Raw genomic sequence first — 18,897 nt, 5'->3', positions numbered from 1 at the left:
AACTTCCCTTACAGTGCAAACATATTTTCCTTTGGGAGAAATTCACAGAATCACATTTACCAAAGAAGATTTATCTAAAGCTTACTACTGAACTTTTTTTTTTTAGTCATGGCTTAAATGCAGGACTGAACACATACAGAGAATCCAAACACCGTCTCTTAGTACTTGAAATATATATAGATTTGTTTTTATGATATGCCCTAAAGAGACCTTAAAAACATTCAACTCCAAAGCATTTCTCCTCTTGACACCCAAGACTATCTGAAGTAATACCAATGGTTAAATGTTTTGTTCAAAAAACCCACAGGTGAAAGAATTTTTTTTTTTCATTGAAAGAGCTTACTATAGGTTAAGAAGAAATAACTAAATTGTTCTTTTCTATCTTAAAGTCTTGGTGATATCTTGATCTTACAGGGACATCCCAAATGATAATACTTACAGATCCTGTTCTACTTTCTTGTCTAAAGCGTATTCCAAATCAGTAACTAGCATTTTCTGGTACAGGTCCTGCAGAGCCTGCCTGGATGTCCAGACCTCGGCTGGACCCAGCTTAGAATCTGAGTAACAAAACAAAGACAAAATAGTAGACAGATAGAAAAAACAGATAGTTAAAATCATTATACCACACCAATGACTCCTTCCCTGTCCATTTCCCAAAGCAAAAACCTGCTTTAAGTAGATATCACAGATTGCTGCAGTAGTTTTATACTACTACAGTTTCAAATGATTTTCACCTTTTGGCTAATGACTAAATCTGGTTTGAAATGTTTCTGCATTTGTCTTTTAGCTTTGAAATAACACAATGACATGAAATGACATGAATGGGCACCCTTTGCTTTAATTTGGACTTCTATGTATTCATATCATAGGAAGTCATATGCCTCAGAAGTCACCCCATTTAAAATGACAGACTGCCGGGCGCCTGGGTGGCTCAGTTGGTTGGGCGACTGCCTTCGGCTCAGGTCATGATCCTGGAGTCCCGGGATTGAGTCCCGCATCGGGCTCCCTGCTTGGCGGGGAGTCTGCTTCTCCCTCTGACCCTCCTCCCTCTCATGCTCTCTGTCTCTCATTCTCTCTCTCTCTCAAAAAAAAAAAAAAAAAAAAAAAAAATCTTTAAAATGACAGACTGCCAAGATGGTCTGTTTACTCTCATAACTGTATCTCTTTGTCCAAAGCAGCTTTTTTCTTTTTATTTTGAATCATTCTCACAACTGTCCTTACAGAATCTTCATGTCTGCTCACAATCCAGCAGTTGTTTGCACATTCTGCTGTTATTCATACTCTCTATATGTCAACCCAATAAAGCCGAAAACACTGAGGGTTATTTTAATGATTGGTAAATTGCTTGCCAAGAAATTCTGTGTGCAATCCACACTTGCCATTTAATGTAAATGAGAATTCATAGCAGACACTGATTAAACTGCTCAAGAGGCCAAATGAGAGATTGGGTGCAAGATGAAAAGAAGTCAGGCTATGACTAAATGTAATACCCAATTGGGGCCATACTGTCTGCCAGAGTCCTACAAGACACATTAGCTCCTCCGATTACTAGGTTTATGAGTGCAATAATTGATGGTGAGCTGCCTCAATAGAAGAACCGAATAGCAGACTTTTCAGTTAGGCTTCTGGGTACATTTAATATTTTGCTGCACCACAATGGCATAGTTTTTACTCTTCTTTAAGTCCGCAAACAGAATCTCCTGGATATTTGAATTAATCCTCACAAGAGTTTACTGGCTACAAAAAAACAGGGTGTACTATCAGCTTCTTGGTCCCTTATTAGGTTTTTAATGACTAAATAAACAGATTTATAGATTTATTCAATCTTGTTTTGATTCATCGATGGCAGGGAAAGGACTATAAAGGATCATTAACTCTGATCTATTAGACAGACTATCATTTAAATTACTTAATAACCTAGTTAATGTTCTTGGGCAGTCAAATGTTCCTTATAAAAGCCAAACTAAGCCTACTTACTGAGGGTATTCAATACTTAAGAAAAAGTAAAAGGTATAGCTAGCTTAATATTGCTCCACGTATAACTTTTGTCACATAATGTATATTATGCCTAACAGGACAATATAAAAGCTAATACAGTAGCTTAGAGCTGACACTGATCTCCATAGTATGGAAGATGATAACAGTCACGTTAATAATGGGAAGAACTGAGGTACTATATTAAGTAAACCTGTTAAAAAGTGCTTTTAGCTTTTTCTTTCTTTTCCTTTAACAGAGGATAATGATACTACCCATAAATTCTTAAAACATTAGTATCAACATTTACATTAACATTAGACTGCAATGTTGAGAAAAAGACATCTAAAGACCCTATTTCTTCTTGATTATAAATTTTGGCCAGAATACTGGTTGTAATAGTTTAACTCTTCTTTATGGATTTCACTTCAGAAATAAAGTTCTTAAAAATTAGAATGAGATCCATTTCTCTTTTTACATTTTAGGACAGCATATGCTGCTATAGAGAGCATACTGATCACTACAAAGTCACTGTCATATATTTTCCAATTTTGAAAAGTTGAACATCTGCTTCTTCTAGTGACTTCCAGTTATTCTTTCAAAAACATCTTGGTTATATAAATTCAAAACAAAAAAGGTAAGGGAGAAAAGAAAGGTGTCAAGGCAGCTCACTCAATTTCAAGGACTTTTAGTAGGGTTTTCCTACAAATATTTTTTCTCAAGGTCTATTTACTACTCAAATTTGGGGAATTATAAACAGGAAGACATGAACCTAAAACCCTAAGGTATTTTTGTTTATATGGTATATGAATTCTCTTTTCTATGTCTTAAATTGATGATAAATAAATAGTCCATAACAATTAAATGATTATATGCATTAATTAGGTAATATTTAATTCAATGTAGCACAGACTATATAAAATTCCTGATCATCTAAGTAAGAATTCAAAGTTCAAAAACAGTAATTATGAAAAGCAAATAGTAAGTTATCATTCCTTTTGGCAACTAGGACAGTGCAACAAGTAATAGAGGAAAGATGAGACCCTTCCCTTAATTTAATGGTATAAAATAAGTGTGAAAAACAAATGAGCCAGCCAATACCTGTCATGTCAGCCTTCAGGACTTCTGCCTGCCTAAAAAAAGGGAAAAAAGAACATCAATTAAAAACAAACTAGGCCTACTCAACATAAATAACACTGAAAGTTATTAGTTAAGTGAAATCATATACTACATAAAGATGTATAGTACCTCCATATGTGAGGGTAGGACTAGGTCTTGGCAAACTAATGCCATTACTTAAAAGTATACAGGGTCACCTTGAATTCTATGAGTAGAGCTCACATTCTTGCTGTTTTCCTCCAAATCTGATATATTTAAGATAACATTAAATGACACTCATTAAACAAAAAATTTTCCCTCAATGCAGCCAGGAAATCCTATGTTTCTCAATTCACTAACCACTGTAACTATCTCAAACCCCCACTCTCCTCAGATGTTGATTTCTGACCTCTTCATAAGGCTAGCCCCGTATCTCAGCAAAAACAATGCCCAGCTGCCAAACCCTACATTCACACAGCCCTCTTCTTTCTCCTGTGACAACACTGGAGGCACTGCAACTCTTATTTAAGACCAGGAATTCCACGTAGGTAGGCTCTTTCTGGACTTCCTTTATTAAGGACTTCTGCTCCTTTAATTATTCCCTCCCTCTTTCAGTAATTTTGAAAACTTCCCTCTCTAGTGGATCCTTCCTTTTCTTCAGTATTTTAAACATGCCCAAGTCTTTCACAGGTTTTAAAAAACCTTCTTTCTGTCCTAGATTATCCTCCTCTCGCTGCTTCTTTTCTCTCTCTCAAATTCTTCAAGAATTGCCTATATTCAAGAGGTCCAAAACTGAACTCGTGACCCACTGCCATTCTGGGTTCTCTTTCTGGTGTTTTTACCTTACCAAATGTATCACTGCTTTCTAGTTGTGAAAGGCAGATACCTGGAAGTCACCCATGACAACGTTCTCCCAAAGCCCTGGTAATCTATCAACTCCAGAGAATTCTACCAACTAAATGTATCTTGAATCTGTTAATTTCCCTTTATTTCTTATTCAGCTCCTCTTACTCAAGTTCTGAACCATCTCTTCCCTGGACTAATGCAAAGCCGCCAAAATTGTTTTCTCCATTTCACTCTTGCCCTATTTCATACTGTTCTCTCTGCTGCTATCTGAGGGACCTTTTAAAAATACAAATCTGAGGGGTGCCAGGGTGGCTCAGTTGGTTAAGTGTTCATGATCTCAGGGTCATAGGATCAAACCTCGCCTTGTGCTCTGCACTAGGTGTGGACCCTGCTTCAGATTCTTGCTCTCCCTCTGCCCTTCCCCCACCTCTAATAAAAAAATAAATAAAAATACAAATCTTATCTTACCAACTGCCCAATTAAAACACTTTAATGACTTCCTACTGCTCTTAGGGTAAAAACTGTAATCTTTACTAAAGCGTCCTACAAGGTTCCCTGCACTCTAAATATTAGAGTCTACACTCTGCTTCTACCATTACTCTCTTCTCTCCTTGATCTCTGTGCTCCAGTTACTGGACTTCCAGTTTCTGCAATGTGCTTTGCTCCCTTCACATTCAGGCCTTTGTAAAGAAGAATCCCTTCCCTAGGAATATCTACCTCCGCCCCCTTTGGTTAATTATGACTCATCCTTTGTCTCAGTCAGAGACATTATTTTCTCAAGAAATCTCACTTGATAGATGAAGGATATTCCTATTTTATGTCCTCAAAGCACTCATTTTTTTCTTCATAGTACATATCACAGACTTTAAGAATGCTCACCACCACAATCTATTAGCACATGCACCTAGCATACAGTAGGCATCCAATAAGTATCTTTTAAGTGAAGAAAGGAAAAAGGATACATCATGTTCATATATTCCAAAAAGGTATGTATATAAACTTGAGATTTCCATGTCTTTTTTTTTTTTTTTTTAGATTTTATTTATTTGAAAGAGAGAGAGAGCACAAGTAGGGGGAGGGCCAGAGAAAAAGCAGACTCCCTGCTGAGCAGGAAGCTGGACGTGGGACTTGATCCCAGGACTCTGGGATCATGATCTGAGCCAAGGTCAGAAGCTTAACTAACTGAGTCACCAGGCACCCTGAGATTTCCATGTCTAAAAACAAAGTATGACATAAAAGCTAGAGAATATTCAGAGATTCTAAAATTTTTACTGTAAATGTTATGTACTTAATAGCAGTTGTGAATTTTAGTTTCATCAACACATAAGGCAAACCTTTTCATTTTCTTAGCTTTTAAAAAATATATTTTTTACTTTTTAAAAAGATTTTATTTGACAGAGACAGTGAGAGAGGGAACACAAGCAGGGGGAGTGGTAGAGGGAGAAGCAGGGATCCCCCTGAGCAGGGAGCCCGATGTGGGGCTTGACTCCAGAACCCTGGGATCATGACCTGAGCTGAAGGCAGATGCTTAATGACTGAGCCAGCCAGGCGCCCCTAAAAAATATATTTTTTTAAAATTAAGCTTTCAAACAACAGGGTGTTATGAGAACTACCAGTATAAATAAAAAATATAAATAAACAGCTATACTTTATCCTGTAACATCACTTCAAATTCCATTATTCAATATAACCTAGATTCACTGCGTGCTTTGGGTGTTAAACTTTTGCCATTAAAACAAACAAACCAACAAACAAACAACTTTCACAGAGTTTGTTGGCTTATGTCTCTTAAGATCATAAAATCTAATAAAAAATACCATATATCCTGCAGAAGATGTTACATACAAACCTAATATCAACCACAAATCAAAAACCAGTAATACCCAAAGAAGAGAAAGGAATCCAAGTATATCACTAAAAAAAAGCGAGCAAACCATGAAAGACAGCAAGAGAAGGATCAGAGAAAAACTACAAAAACAACCACAAAATAAGTAACAAAATGGCAATATATATCTATCAGTAACTATTCTGAATGTAAATAAATTAAATACTCCCAACAAAAGACACAGGGTAACAGAGTGAATAAAAAAACAAGACCCATCTATTTGCTGCTTATAAAAGAGACTCATTTCAGACCTGAAGACACCTGCAGATTGGAAGTGCAGGGATGGAGAAACATTTATCACACAGATGGATGTCAAAAGAAAACCAGGGTAGCAATACTTGTATCAAACAAAAGAGGCTTTAAAACAAAGACTGTAACAAGAGACAAAGAATGACACTATATAATAATAAAAGGGACAATCCAACAAGATGTAACAATTGTAATTATTTATACACCCAACATGGGAGTACCCCCATACATAAAACAGTTAATAGCAAACATAAAGGAATTAATTGATAGTAATACAATAATAGTAGGGGAGTTTAACACTTACATCAATAGACAAATCGTTCAACCAAAAAATCAACAAAGAAAGAGTGTTCTGAATGACCCACTGGACCAGATGGATTTAACAGATATATTCAGAACATTTCACCCTAAAATAGCAGAATATACATTCTTTTCAAGTGCACACGGAACGTTCTCCAAAACAGATCACATATTAGGCCATAAAACAAGTCTCAACAACTTCAAAAAGATCGAAGTCATACCACGCATCTTTTCTGACCACAATGCTATGAAACTAGAAAACAAACACAAGAAAAAATCTGGAAGAGCACAAATACATGGAGGTTAAATAACAGGCTACTAAACAATGAATGGGTCAATCAAGAAATCAAAGAAGAAATAAAAAAAATTACCTGGAAACAAATGAAAATGAAAATCCAATGGTTCAAAATCTTTGGGATGCAGCAAAAGCAGTCCTAAGAGGAAGTTTATAGTAATACAGGACTACTTCAAGAACAAGAAAAATCTCAAATAAACAACCTAACCTTAAACTTACAGGATCTAGAAAAAGAACAAAACTCAAAACCAGCAGAAGGAAGGAAGTAAAGATTAAAGCAGAAATGAATATATATAGAAACTAAAAAAAATAATAGAACAGACCAACAAAACCAGAAGCTGGTTCTGTGAAAAGATCAACAAAATTGATAAACCTCTAGCTAGACTCATCAAAAAAGGAGAGAGAGAGAGGGCTCATATAAACAAAATCACTAATGAAAGAAGAGAAATAACACCACAGAAATACAAACAATTGTAAGATATTATGAAAAATTATATGCCAAAAAATTGGACAACCTAGAAGTAATGGTTAAATTCCTGGAAACATATCACCTGCCAAAACTGAAGCAGGAAGAAATAGAAAATTTGAACAGACCGAGATTACCAGCAAAGAAACAGAATCAATAATAAAAAAAACTCCCAACAAACAAAAGTCCAGGACCAGATAGCTTCACAAGGGAATTCTACCAAACATTTGAAGAGTTAATACCTATTCTTCTCAAACTATTCCAAAAAGTACAAGAAGGAAAACTTCCCAAATTTGTTCTATTTGAAACCTCCAAATTCATTCATTCTATTCATTCCTGTTACCAAAACCAGATAAAGACACACAAAAAAGAGAACTACAGGCCAATATCTTTGATGAATATAGATGCAACAATCCTCAACAAAATACTAGTGAAACCAAATCCAACAATACATTATAAAAAATCATTCATCACAATCAAGTGGGATTTATTCTTGGGATGCAAGAGTGGTTCAACATTCACAAATCAATTAATGTGATACATCACATCAATAAGAAAAAGGATAAATACCATATGATCATTTCAACAGATGCAGAAAAAGCATTTGACAAAGTACAACATCCATTCATGATAGAAACACTCAACAGAGTAGGTTGAGAGGGAACATACCTCAACATAATAAAGGCCATATAGCAAAAACCCACAGTGAACAACATATTCAATGGGAAAACAAATGAGAGCCTTTCCCCTAAGGTCAGGAACAAGACAAGGATATCCACTCTCACCACTTTTATTCAAAATAGCACTGGAAGTCCTAGCCACAGCAATCAGACAACAAAAAGAAATAAAAGGCATCCACACTGGTAAGGAAGAAGTAAAACTCTCATTGTTTGCAGATGACATAATACTATATATAGAAAACCCTAAAGACTCCACCAAAAAACTACTAGAACCGATGAATGAATTCATTAAAGTCGGATACAAGGTCAGTATGTGTAAATGTGTTATTTCTATACACTAACAATGAAGCAGGAAAAAAAGAGAAATTAAGAAACAATCCCATTTACAACTGCACCAAAAATAATAAAATACCTACAAATAAACTTAACCAAAGAGGTGAAAAACCTGTATTCTGAGAACTATCAAACATTAATGAAAGAAATTGAAGACAACTGAAGAAATGTAAAGACATTCTATGTTCATGGATTGGAAGAAAAAATACTGTTAAAATGTTTGTACTACCCAAAGCAATTTACAAATTTAATGCAATCCCTATCAAAATATCAACAGTATTTTTCATAGAACTAGAACAATCCTAAAATTTGTATGGAACCACAAAAGACCCCAAATAGCCAAAGCAATCTTGAAAAAGAAAAACAAAACTGGAGGTATCAAAATTACAGATTTCAAGATATACTACAAAGCTGCAGTAATCAAAACAGCATGGTACTGACACAAAAACAGACACAGATCAATAGAAAAGAACAGAAAACCCAGAAATAAACCCACAATTATATGGTCAATTAATCTTCAACAAAGAAGGAAAGAATACACAACAGGAAAAAGACAATCTCTCTTCAACAGTGTTGGGAGCCGGACCACTTCCTAACACCATACACAAAAATGAATTCAAAACAGAGACCTAAAACAATAAAAATCCTAGAAGATGGCACAGGCAGTAATTTCTCTGACATTGGCCACAGAAACATTTTTCTAGATATAGCTCCTGAGGCAAGGGGAATAAAAGCAAAAATAAACTATTGGTACTATATCAAAATAAAAACCTCTGCACAGCGAAGGAAATGATCAACAAAACTAAAAGACAACCTACTGAATGGAAGAAGATATTTGCAAATGTCGTATCTAATAGAGGGTTAGTATCCAAAATATATAGAGAACTTATACAACACCCAAAAAACAAATCATCCAATTAAAAAATGGGCAAGAAGACATGAAAAGACATTTCTTCAAAGAAGACATACAGATGGTCATCAGACACATGAAAAGATGCTCAATATCACTCCTCATAGGGAAATGCAAATCAAAACCACAATGAGATATTATCTCACGTTTCAGAATGGCTAAAATCAAAAACACAAGAAATAACAAGTGTTGACAACAATGTGGAGAAAAAGGAACCCTCTTGCACTGTTGGTGGTAATGCAAACTGGTGCAGCCACTGTAGAAAACAATATGGAGGTTCCTCAAAAAGTTTAAAAAAAAAAAAAAAGAACTACCCTATGATCCAGTAATTGCACTGGGTATTTATCCAAAAAATACAAAAACGCTAATTCAAAGGGATACATGTACCCCTCTGTATATTACAGCATTATTTATGAAAGCCAAATTATGGAAGCAGTCCAGGTATCCTCTGATAGATGAATGGAGAAAGAAAATGTGGCATAATATAATATATAAAGGAATATTATTCAGCCATAAAAAAGAATGAAATCTTACCATCTGCAACAACATGGATGGAGCTAGAGTGTATAATGCTAAGCAAAATAAGTGAGTCATAGAAAGACAAATACCATATGATTTCACTCACATGTGGAATTTAAGAAACAAAACAAATGAGCAAAGAAAAAAAAGCGCAAGACAAACCAAGAAACAGAGTGTTAACTATAGAGAACTGATGGTCACCAGAGGGGAGGTGGGTGGGGGGGATGGATGAAATAGGTGATAGGGGTTAAGAATACACTTATGATGAGCACTGAGTAATGTATAGAGGTGTTGAATCACTATATTGTATACCTGAAATGAATATAACAATCTATGTTAACTATACTGGAATTAAAATAAAAACTTAAAAAAAAAGAATGCCATATATCAGATCTTATCCATGTCAAAATAACACACCCCTCCAAAAAAAAAAAAAAAAAAAATCCTGCTGGAGCATTGTTTATGAACCTTATACTGAGAAAGCCAGTGCTAATTGTGCATCTTTACTAGACTCAACTCCCTGAGCTGCAAAGTTACAAATAATATATCTTACTATGCTCTCACATATTAGTTAAAAAATCCATACAAGTATATATAAGATATCTTATACTTAGAATCACATTTCTAAAGGTTGTTTTCTCATTCCAAGCAAGATTTGGTTATAAAAATTAACAAATATCATTTCAGTATGCTAACATCAGCCTAATGAGGATACCAACTTCCTGTCAAAGATTTTATTGAGCATATAACGGGAACCATTTACAAATAATCTGCTTCCCCTACAGGCTGTCAGTAAGAGAAGATAATGTATGTCTAATAATGTCTCATGTAAGTCTAGCCAATTCTGCAGCAGGCTTCCATTGATAAACAAAGATCAAAATTTTACTTTGTATTTTTACATACCATAATCTAAGAATTTTTAGAAAAACTAAAACTTCAAGCACTAACAAAAGTGCAAAAATGTCATAAAACCTATCTGACATAAATGTTAAAGCATTTTGAAATTCGAGGATTTTTGATTCCTCAGTATGACAAGAGTAGAGGCGCTCATTCTCTGCCCTGTTCATTCTCTCCTAGATTCTGAAAGAGACGCATTAATGATGAAAATAATCTTAGTAAATTGAACTGATGAAAAGATAACTAAATGGAAAACATAACAACCTGAAGGTATCTATCTAGTATTATTCCCCTTCTATAAACAAGGAAATTGAAGATCTGAAATGTGAAATAATTTGTCCACAGTCACAAAGCAATTAGGTACAATTAAGTACAAACTTAGTTCTTTCCGACTCCAAAGTCCAGTCATTTCTACTTCTTTCAAATTAGAATAAAAAAAAAAAATTGTGACTTAAAAAGCTAACACAGATTCTGTCAACCAAACACTAACATTTAAGTTACCTAGCCTAAATTAAAAGATTTGCTCAGGGCACCTGGGTGGCTCAGTTGGTTAAGCGACTGCCTTCAGCTCAGGTCATGATCCTGGAGTCCCGGGATCGAGTCCCACGTCGGGCTCCCTGCTCGGCGGGGAGCCTGCTTCTCCCTCTGACCCTCCCCCCTCTCGTGTGCTCTCTGTCTCTCTCATTCTCTCTGTCTCAAATAAATAAATAAATAAATAAATAAATAAATAAATAAATAATCTTAAAAAAAAAAAAAGAATTCTCAAAAAAAAATTAAAAAAAAAAAAAAAGATTTGCTCAAATAGAAAATAAACTCTACCTGAGATTTTTAATCAAAAAGACCAAAAGAAGTAAAATTCATAGTCTAGTACAGTTGTCAGCCTATGGGTGAAATTCCTTCCTTTGCTCTGAATCTATGTTCATAAATAAATTTTACTGTAACACAGTCAAGCCCCTTCATTTATATACTGTCTATGGCTGCTTTCTGCTAAAAGGGCAGAGCTGAGTAGTTCAGACAATGACCACATGGCCCACCAAGCCTCAAATATTTATTATCTGGGGGCGCCTGGGTGGCTCAGTCGTTAAGCATCTGCCTTCGGCTCAGGTCATGATCCCAGGGTCCTGGGATCGAGCCCCGCATCGGGCTCCCTGCTCGGCGGGAAGCCTGCTTCTCCCTCTCCCACTCCCCCTGCTTGTGTTCCCTCTCTCGCTGTGTCTCTCTCTGTCAAATAAATAAAATCTTAAAAAAAAAAAATATTATCTGGCTCCTTTACAGCAAATTTTGCCTCTCCTGCTCTAGGAATACCTGATCAAAAAATGAGAAGGTAAGTATCTATAAGTTCCCAAACCAAATAGCTTTCCCATATGGGAACCATCAATAATAGTTTCCTCAGAGTAAAGATCTATTTTTATTAATGTAGTAATCTTACCACAAAGAGAACTATATTAAAAAATACAGTGTCATGGAACAAACAGTAAAGTTACTAAGTGCAGGCCATGCTATTTTTTTGATGGACTTAATCTATAAACGGTCTAAAACCCTGTTAGGGTTATATACTATTATCTACTAACTCTTCCTTTTTCCTGTGTACCAAAAATACCCATTTAGACAGGTGAGAGGGTTAAACTGAGAATTATCATCCCACAAGAAGACGAATCCCTAACCCCCACTACACAATTTCCTTTTGCTTTTCTTTTTCTTTTTTTCTTTTTTTTGGGGGGGGGGGGCAGAGGGAGAGAGAGAATCTTAAGTAGGCTCCAAGCCCAACACGCAGAGCCTGACACAGGGTTCAATCCCACGACCCTGAGATCATGACCTGAGCTGAAGTCAAGAGTAGGACGCTTAACTGACTGAGCCACCCAGCTGCCCCACAATTTTCCTTCTTTTAATAGTGTATAATATACAGGAAACCAAATCAATAGATATGTGATCTTACAGCAACTGCTTTCATAAATATTAGTGCATAATTGGCTGATTATTTCATAAAGAAAAACTACTACACCTCAACTGACCTATTGTTTTGTTAAAGACCAATAATGTTAAAGTTTAATCTTACAGTTTATAGCCAATACTTATACAAAGAGAGAGAGTTTTTTAATGTTTTCTCTTGGTAGAAGATTTTGGCAACATGAGTTCCTTTTTATTCTTACTTTAAGCTGAAGGAATTAATGAAAACAATGAATGAACCAAGAATTCAAAAATGAAAAACCATCATGCCTTCAATAATAAAATAGCACTATTAAATAGTTACAAAATATAAAGCTTTCAGAATATTAAACACATTGTGTCACTTCTTTAAAAAGAGAAATTAAGCACTTCTATCAAGCAATAAAAAAGAAAAAGTCATTAAAAGGCTAAATAAAATCTGAAACATTCAGTGATAAACAATGCACTGAAAGCTAACAACCTGAAACAGTATTCTTGGAGACAACATGATCATCAAAATCTATAAACATATCCAATGTATTCTAATGCACTAGGTACTGAATAGCCAATACTATATATAGTACTTACTACTGTCGGACACTGTTCTAAGGGCTTTATAGAAATTATTTAATCCGTATTATGAACTATTATTACCCCCACTTTATGGACGAAGAAACACATGGAAATAGAGGTTAAGTAACACATCCTAGGTCATCAAGTTAGTAAGTAGTAAAGGTAGCATTTGAGCTCTTCAATCAGTTCAGTTCCAGAGCCTAACTCCTAACCATTACATCATAACATTTGTATAAGACAGCAAGAAAAAACATAACATTTGTATAAGACAGCAAGAAAAAAAAAATCTGGAATGTTTGATAGTAATAACCCACAGAACTAGGGCTTTCAATATTTAAATATTTTGCAATAATTTTTTATAATGTCATTAGAGAAAAAAATACTAAAATTAATGTTTATCTTCTTTAACAATTACCTTGATTATAAACAGCACTTATATAACAATGCAAGGTAACATATATAGAGTAATCTTTCTTAAAAACACACATTAAGATTTGTGGTTTAAAATACAAGATATCTCCAAGGGTGCCCGGGTGGCTCACTCGGTTAAGCATCTGACTTTTTTTTTTTTTTAAAGATTTTATTTATTCATTTGAGACTCAGAGATAGAGAGAGAGAGAGCATGAGCAGGGAGAGAGGCAGAGGGAGAAGGAGAAGCAGGATCCCTGCTGAGCCAGGAGCCCGATGTGGGGCTCGATCCCAGGACCCTGGAATCGTGACCTGAGCCAAAGGCAGATGCTTAACCATCTGAGCCACCCAGGTGCCCCAAGCATCTGACTCTTGATTTCAACTCAGGTCATGATCTCAGGGTCCTAAGATCAAGCCCCCGCAGGGAGTCTGCTTGAGATTCTCTCTCCCCTCTCCCTCTGTCCCTCCCCCCATGCTCTCTTTCTCTCTCTAAAATGAATAAATCTTAAAAAATTAAATAAATAAAATAAAAGGTATCTCCAAAACAGGGGCAGACACAATGGAAGATTCTTTCTACCTGAACTTCCAAGCCCGTTTCTTCTATGAGCAGAACACAGGAAAATAAGCCAACATCTTCTAAACTCACAGTTGCTAAAGAAAGGTGAATCATGAATCAGCCTCTTCTGTTTCAAGAGGTGAGGCTAGAAATTTTTTTTTTTTTGAAATGTAAATAAAAGCCATAGCAGGTTTTATGTCAAGTTAATTTGTTTACTTATTTTCGTAGAGTACTAAGGAGTACTTGGGATAATAAAAGTATTCATCAATTACAATCATAAATATAATAACCTAATCATAATTATTTCTGCAAAACAGTAGGCCAGATACTGTAAGGTGAGTGTGAGTCTACACATGCATGCACAGAAATACACAATCTATAGATCTCTAACACATCACCAAGTCTCATGGTATTAATAATAAATCAATCAATCAATCATATCGCTCTACTGTTGAATTTCACATAGAAAAGAACACTTAGAGAAGATGCTGCTCCTGAAGGAGCTCTTCTCAGTAAGAGATAACAAAAACACTAATTTGCTTTCTCTCTATGGCACTTTACAGTTGGTCATAAATTTTCAAGTCTCCTAACATTAACCAATGCTCTATATTACAACATTTATTCTACAGTTTCTATTATTTGAAAATGTGTACCTAGTTTTACTAAGGGACAGCCCTGGTCTGGAAATAGCAAAGGTAAGAAGGAATTCTTCTACCAGGCAGAAACAGTGGCACAATAATAAAAGCTAATAAGCTAAGTCAGTGAAGGAGGGAGACAGGAACATAAAATATTAGGTAAAAAGCCATAGGAGATGAGCCAAGAACCAAGGCAGACAGCAGATTGTGAGAGCCTGCATGACACATTAAAGAGCTCAGATTCTATCTTTTAAGTAACAGGAAACCAGTGCTGAGTTTTAAGCAGAAGCACAACATTGTCAGAATTTCATTTTTAAAAGATTACAACAACATGCATGAAAGATGAATTTTAAAAGGGCAAGACTGGAAGGGAGGAAGTGACAATACAGATGGACAGAAAAACCTAGATTCAAGAAATACCTGGAAGTAAAATCAGCAGAAGGAAAGCTAAAGTGGAGAAAACAGTCCAAATCATTCCCAGTTTGTTAGCTTGGATAGCTGCGTATATGAGAAAATACAGGTGTATAAGCAAGAACTTAGCAGTAAGTGTCAAGCAGAGGAGCCATCAAGATTACGGATATAGTCCTGGAATGACCAGAACATCGATGACAGTTAAAACCATAAGAGAAAATGTCATTGCCCAGATGGCAGAAGGGAGAAGCTAGCTTTCAATGATCATTTTTTTCTGAGTATAGTTGACACACAATGTTAGTTTCAGGTGGACAACACAGTGATTCAACAACTCTATTTGTTATGCTATGCTCACCACGAGTGTACCTACTATCTGTCACTATATAACACCGTTGCAATACCACTGACCAGATTCCCTATGTTGTACCTTTTATTCCTGTGACTTACTCAGTCCATTACTGGAAGCCTGTCTCTCTCTCTCCCCTTCACCCATTTTGCTTGTTCCCCCATCCCCTTTTCTTCTGGCAACCATCTATTTATAGGTCTGATTCTGCTTTTTGTTTATTCGTTTTGTTTTTTTGGATTCCACATATAAGTGAAATCACATGGTTCCTTGGTTACTCAAAAACTGAAAATAGAAATACTACATAATCCAATTCCTACTGAGTATGTACCCAAAGAAAATTAAAACACTAATTCAAAAAGATATATGTACCCTATGTTTACTGCATCATTATTTACAATAGCCAAAATATGGAAGCAACCCAAGTGTCCATCCATAGATGAATGGATAAAGAAGATGTGGCATGTATACACAATGGAATATCATGCAGCCATAAAAAGGGATGAGATCTTGCTGTTTGCAAAAACAGGGATGGACCTAGAGATATCATGCTGAGTGAAGTGAAGTCAGAGAGAGAAAGACCTATATTCATTTTTAAGGGGCAGATAACTACAAGGACTGGAAAGTGGGTTGGATTCGATGAAATAAGGGTCAACGATAGCCCTGCCAGAAAAGAGACAATGTCAAATTGCAGGGGACTAGGGAACAAATAAGAAAGAGAAGTTTAGGGGCACCTGGGTGGCTCAGATGTTTAAGGGTCCCACTCTTGATCTTGGCTCAGGTCATGATCTCAGGGTCATGAGATTGAGCCCAAGTCAGGCTCCGCACTGAGTGTGGAGCCTGCTTAAGATGCTCTCTCTTCCTCTGTCCCTCGTCCTGCTCTCACGGGCTCTCTCTCCCTCTCTCAAAAAAATAAGAAGAAGAAGAAGAAAGAAAAGAAAAAAAGGGAAATCCTTAGGCCAATTAAAAATGCTAGGCAGTGAGGAAAAAGGGAAGAGGGCCATGATAAAGAGAAGTTTCCTTTTTATAATGGTACAGACTTAAACAGGTTTAAAATGGAGAAATGAATATAGAATGGAAGACTTAAGAAAATGAGAACAAAACTGACAGAGCATGGTTCTAGAAGATATGGAAGGAAATGAGAATGTGATTAATAAGACAGGAGGCAAGAATGCCTTTGAAAAAGAGGCAGGATGAAATTGGGGGGGAGGTAAGGTTAGATGGAAATGTGCTAGAAGAATCTGGGAGTAGTGTGGGGTGAAGAGATACCAAGAGAATTCAAAGCTACAATCACTGCATTACCTTCAGAGATAAAGTAGGAGATCAGATCATGAACGTAGGAGGTAGATAAACTGAAGAGAATGGTGAATATCAGAGATAATTACAAAATGAATAGGAAAGGGAGCCTTACCAAAGGCAAAGAAAATAACTGAGAAAAAGTTATGCAAGCTGTATAGATTAGACACAATGGAAAAATTAATATGAAAATATAGCTAGCCTTAATGACGGCAGGTCCTACTTACTTTTAAGGAACTCAAGATAAAGTGGAAGATACAAAGACATACAGATGATTTCAATACGTTATGGCTGAGTACAAGGATAAAGATATATGCTTACAGTTCAACTAGAGAAAGAGAAGAGCCCATGGGAATGAGGGAGAAGATAGTGTTCAGGGTTGTATCCCTAACACCTAAAATAATGCCTGGTATATGGTAGCTGTTCATTAAAATTTTGTTGAATTAATGAATGGTAAAATGTACATCATACAAGAGGCAATTTTCTGCAATGAAAAGTGATACAGAATACAAAAGGTCTGAATGTGGGTTTCCTATATATTAGTAGTGGTATGCTGGCGCTTCTTTCCAAAAAACTTCAATTTCCTCATCTGTAAAACAGGGAAACAAACTCCCTTTCAGAGTTGCTATGAGAAATAAACAAGACAACCAGCAAGTTACATAAAAGAACCTAAGTGAAAACTCCAAGAGGGAGGGCTGTAATCTGATTATAAAACCAACACTTTAGTGACCACCAAGCTACTTTTGCTAATCTGGTTCCTGACACAGGATCCTTTCTGAAGCAGAACACGGGGTTGAAGAAGACAACACTCCAAGATGGGGGTCAAAAATCCTGTCATCTACTACCATATAATGCTCAAGGACAATAGAAAGAGAAACTGTTTACACGTCATGATGACCAAGTTCTTAGTATGTACAGAAAATGAAACCAGAGGTAGATACGTCAAAGTTGCAAAATAGTTTCTTTTTTGCTTTTCTCCAAACAGTAGTTTTGATTACATAACTTAAACACATTTTAAATATTGGACCTGATAACAGATCAAGCAAATTATAAAATACAGACACGTTATGATAATTAATCATAGACTCTAAACTCCTCTGTTAAGAATTAACTAAGAGCCTAATGAAAATAGAATTTGATCAGTTAGTATTTGCTAGGTCATGTTTACATGCTTTCATATTTTATTAAATCTTTAATTCACACAACAAATCTATCAGGTAAGTAGTAAGTTTATCCCCATTTTGCTGCAAGGAAATAGGGGCACAGAGTTGCTAAATAACTTGCCCAAAGTCACACAACTAGGAGGTGGCAGAGCTTAGGTTCCACCTATAGTCAGTCTGGTTCCATAGTTCTTAAGCATTGTACAGTAAAACAAGTCTTCTGGAATGGCCTGGCTATAGGTGTCATTGTCAAGGTATCAACTTCTAGGGGCAACTATCACTTCTAATTTAAAAGCCACATCTCTGAGATCAGATGCCCTCACACATTCTGTCATTATAACTGTTATTACAAACTGCTGTGACAACAGTTTCTAACTCACCATGTGGTTAGAGAGGGCTTCCCTAGCATGCAATCATATACCTATTTCTATAGGCATCTGGGAGGCTGGACTGTATCCATGCACACAGAGAGAACTAAATAAGAGCTGATGCTCCCTGCATGCAAATGAACTGTTATATATGTAACCCAAAACACAGGGATTTTCATATTAAAGGACAATCTATAAAATGAATCACATGTCCCTACGCTTATCATGAATATTCAGAGACCTCATATTATATAAACATAAAAATGTCTTAGATTTATGTCAGTAAATATTTTAAAAATTTCCTTCAACTACAAGATATAAATGCTCATGACAAAGTAAACATATGCCAAAGTTCTCATGAAGCCACATAAGTAAAAAAACATCTTAGCATTCCCATCTCCCATCCTGGCCAATAGCAAACGCTTCACAAAGTCTCTAACTCTTCCATTAGTGCTCACAGAATATGCATACTTTAACATACATCTCTAAAAGGAATACAAACATGTAGAAATCCCTTGTAATTTTTATCCTACCTAATATTACTTGATTTCAGATGCTCCTCTGATTTCAAGTTTCCGGTCCTCATCTGGGACTTAAATGAAACGTTTTCTCCCACAATGACTATCTGCAAGAACATCCAATTTCTCATAAGGTAGAATGGTTTAAGACATTCTAGACAGAGGAGAGGAGGAAAATATGAGTTAACCCACAGTAACAGAGAACTCCTTTGAAAAAAATTAAATTATTTTCTCTTTATTTGAAATGACTT

At 35.8% G+C, this 18,897-nt stretch overlaps 1 protein-coding gene across 7 annotated transcripts in view; it reads right to left on the bottom strand.

The window, feature by feature from the left end:
- SMG7 (SMG7 nonsense mediated mRNA decay factor) overlaps nt 1-18,897 on the bottom strand; it is a 90,861-nt gene that overhangs the window by 36,045 nt on the left and 35,919 nt on the right. For 6 of the 7 annotated variants that reach the window (XM_045877288.3, XM_054508001.2, XM_045877292.3 and 3 more), the window contains exons 2-4: nt 18,662-18,800; nt 3,076-3,107; nt 440-557 (exon numbers count right to left, since the gene is read on the bottom strand). In XM_045877288.3, the coding sequence (XP_045733244.1) occupies nt 440-557; nt 3,076-3,107; nt 18,662-18,777 (266 nt within the window). In that variant the 5' untranslated portion in view covers nt 18,778-18,800. The remainder of the gene's footprint in view (nt 1-439; nt 558-3,075; nt 3,108-18,661; nt 18,801-18,897) is intronic. The other variant, XM_045877290.3, reaches the window with a different exon arrangement.

This window comes from Mirounga angustirostris, unplaced genomic scaffold, assembly GCF_029215605.1.
Source record: "Mirounga angustirostris isolate CCGP_5_RB_7025 unplaced genomic scaffold, mMirAng1.0.hap1 SCAF_6, whole genome shotgun sequence".
In the NCBI taxonomy this organism is placed as follows: domain Eukaryota; kingdom Metazoa; phylum Chordata; class Mammalia; order Carnivora; family Phocidae; genus Mirounga; species Mirounga angustirostris.
Note: the sequence above shows the minus strand (reverse complement) of the source record. Positions and strands in the feature narration are given on the sequence as shown.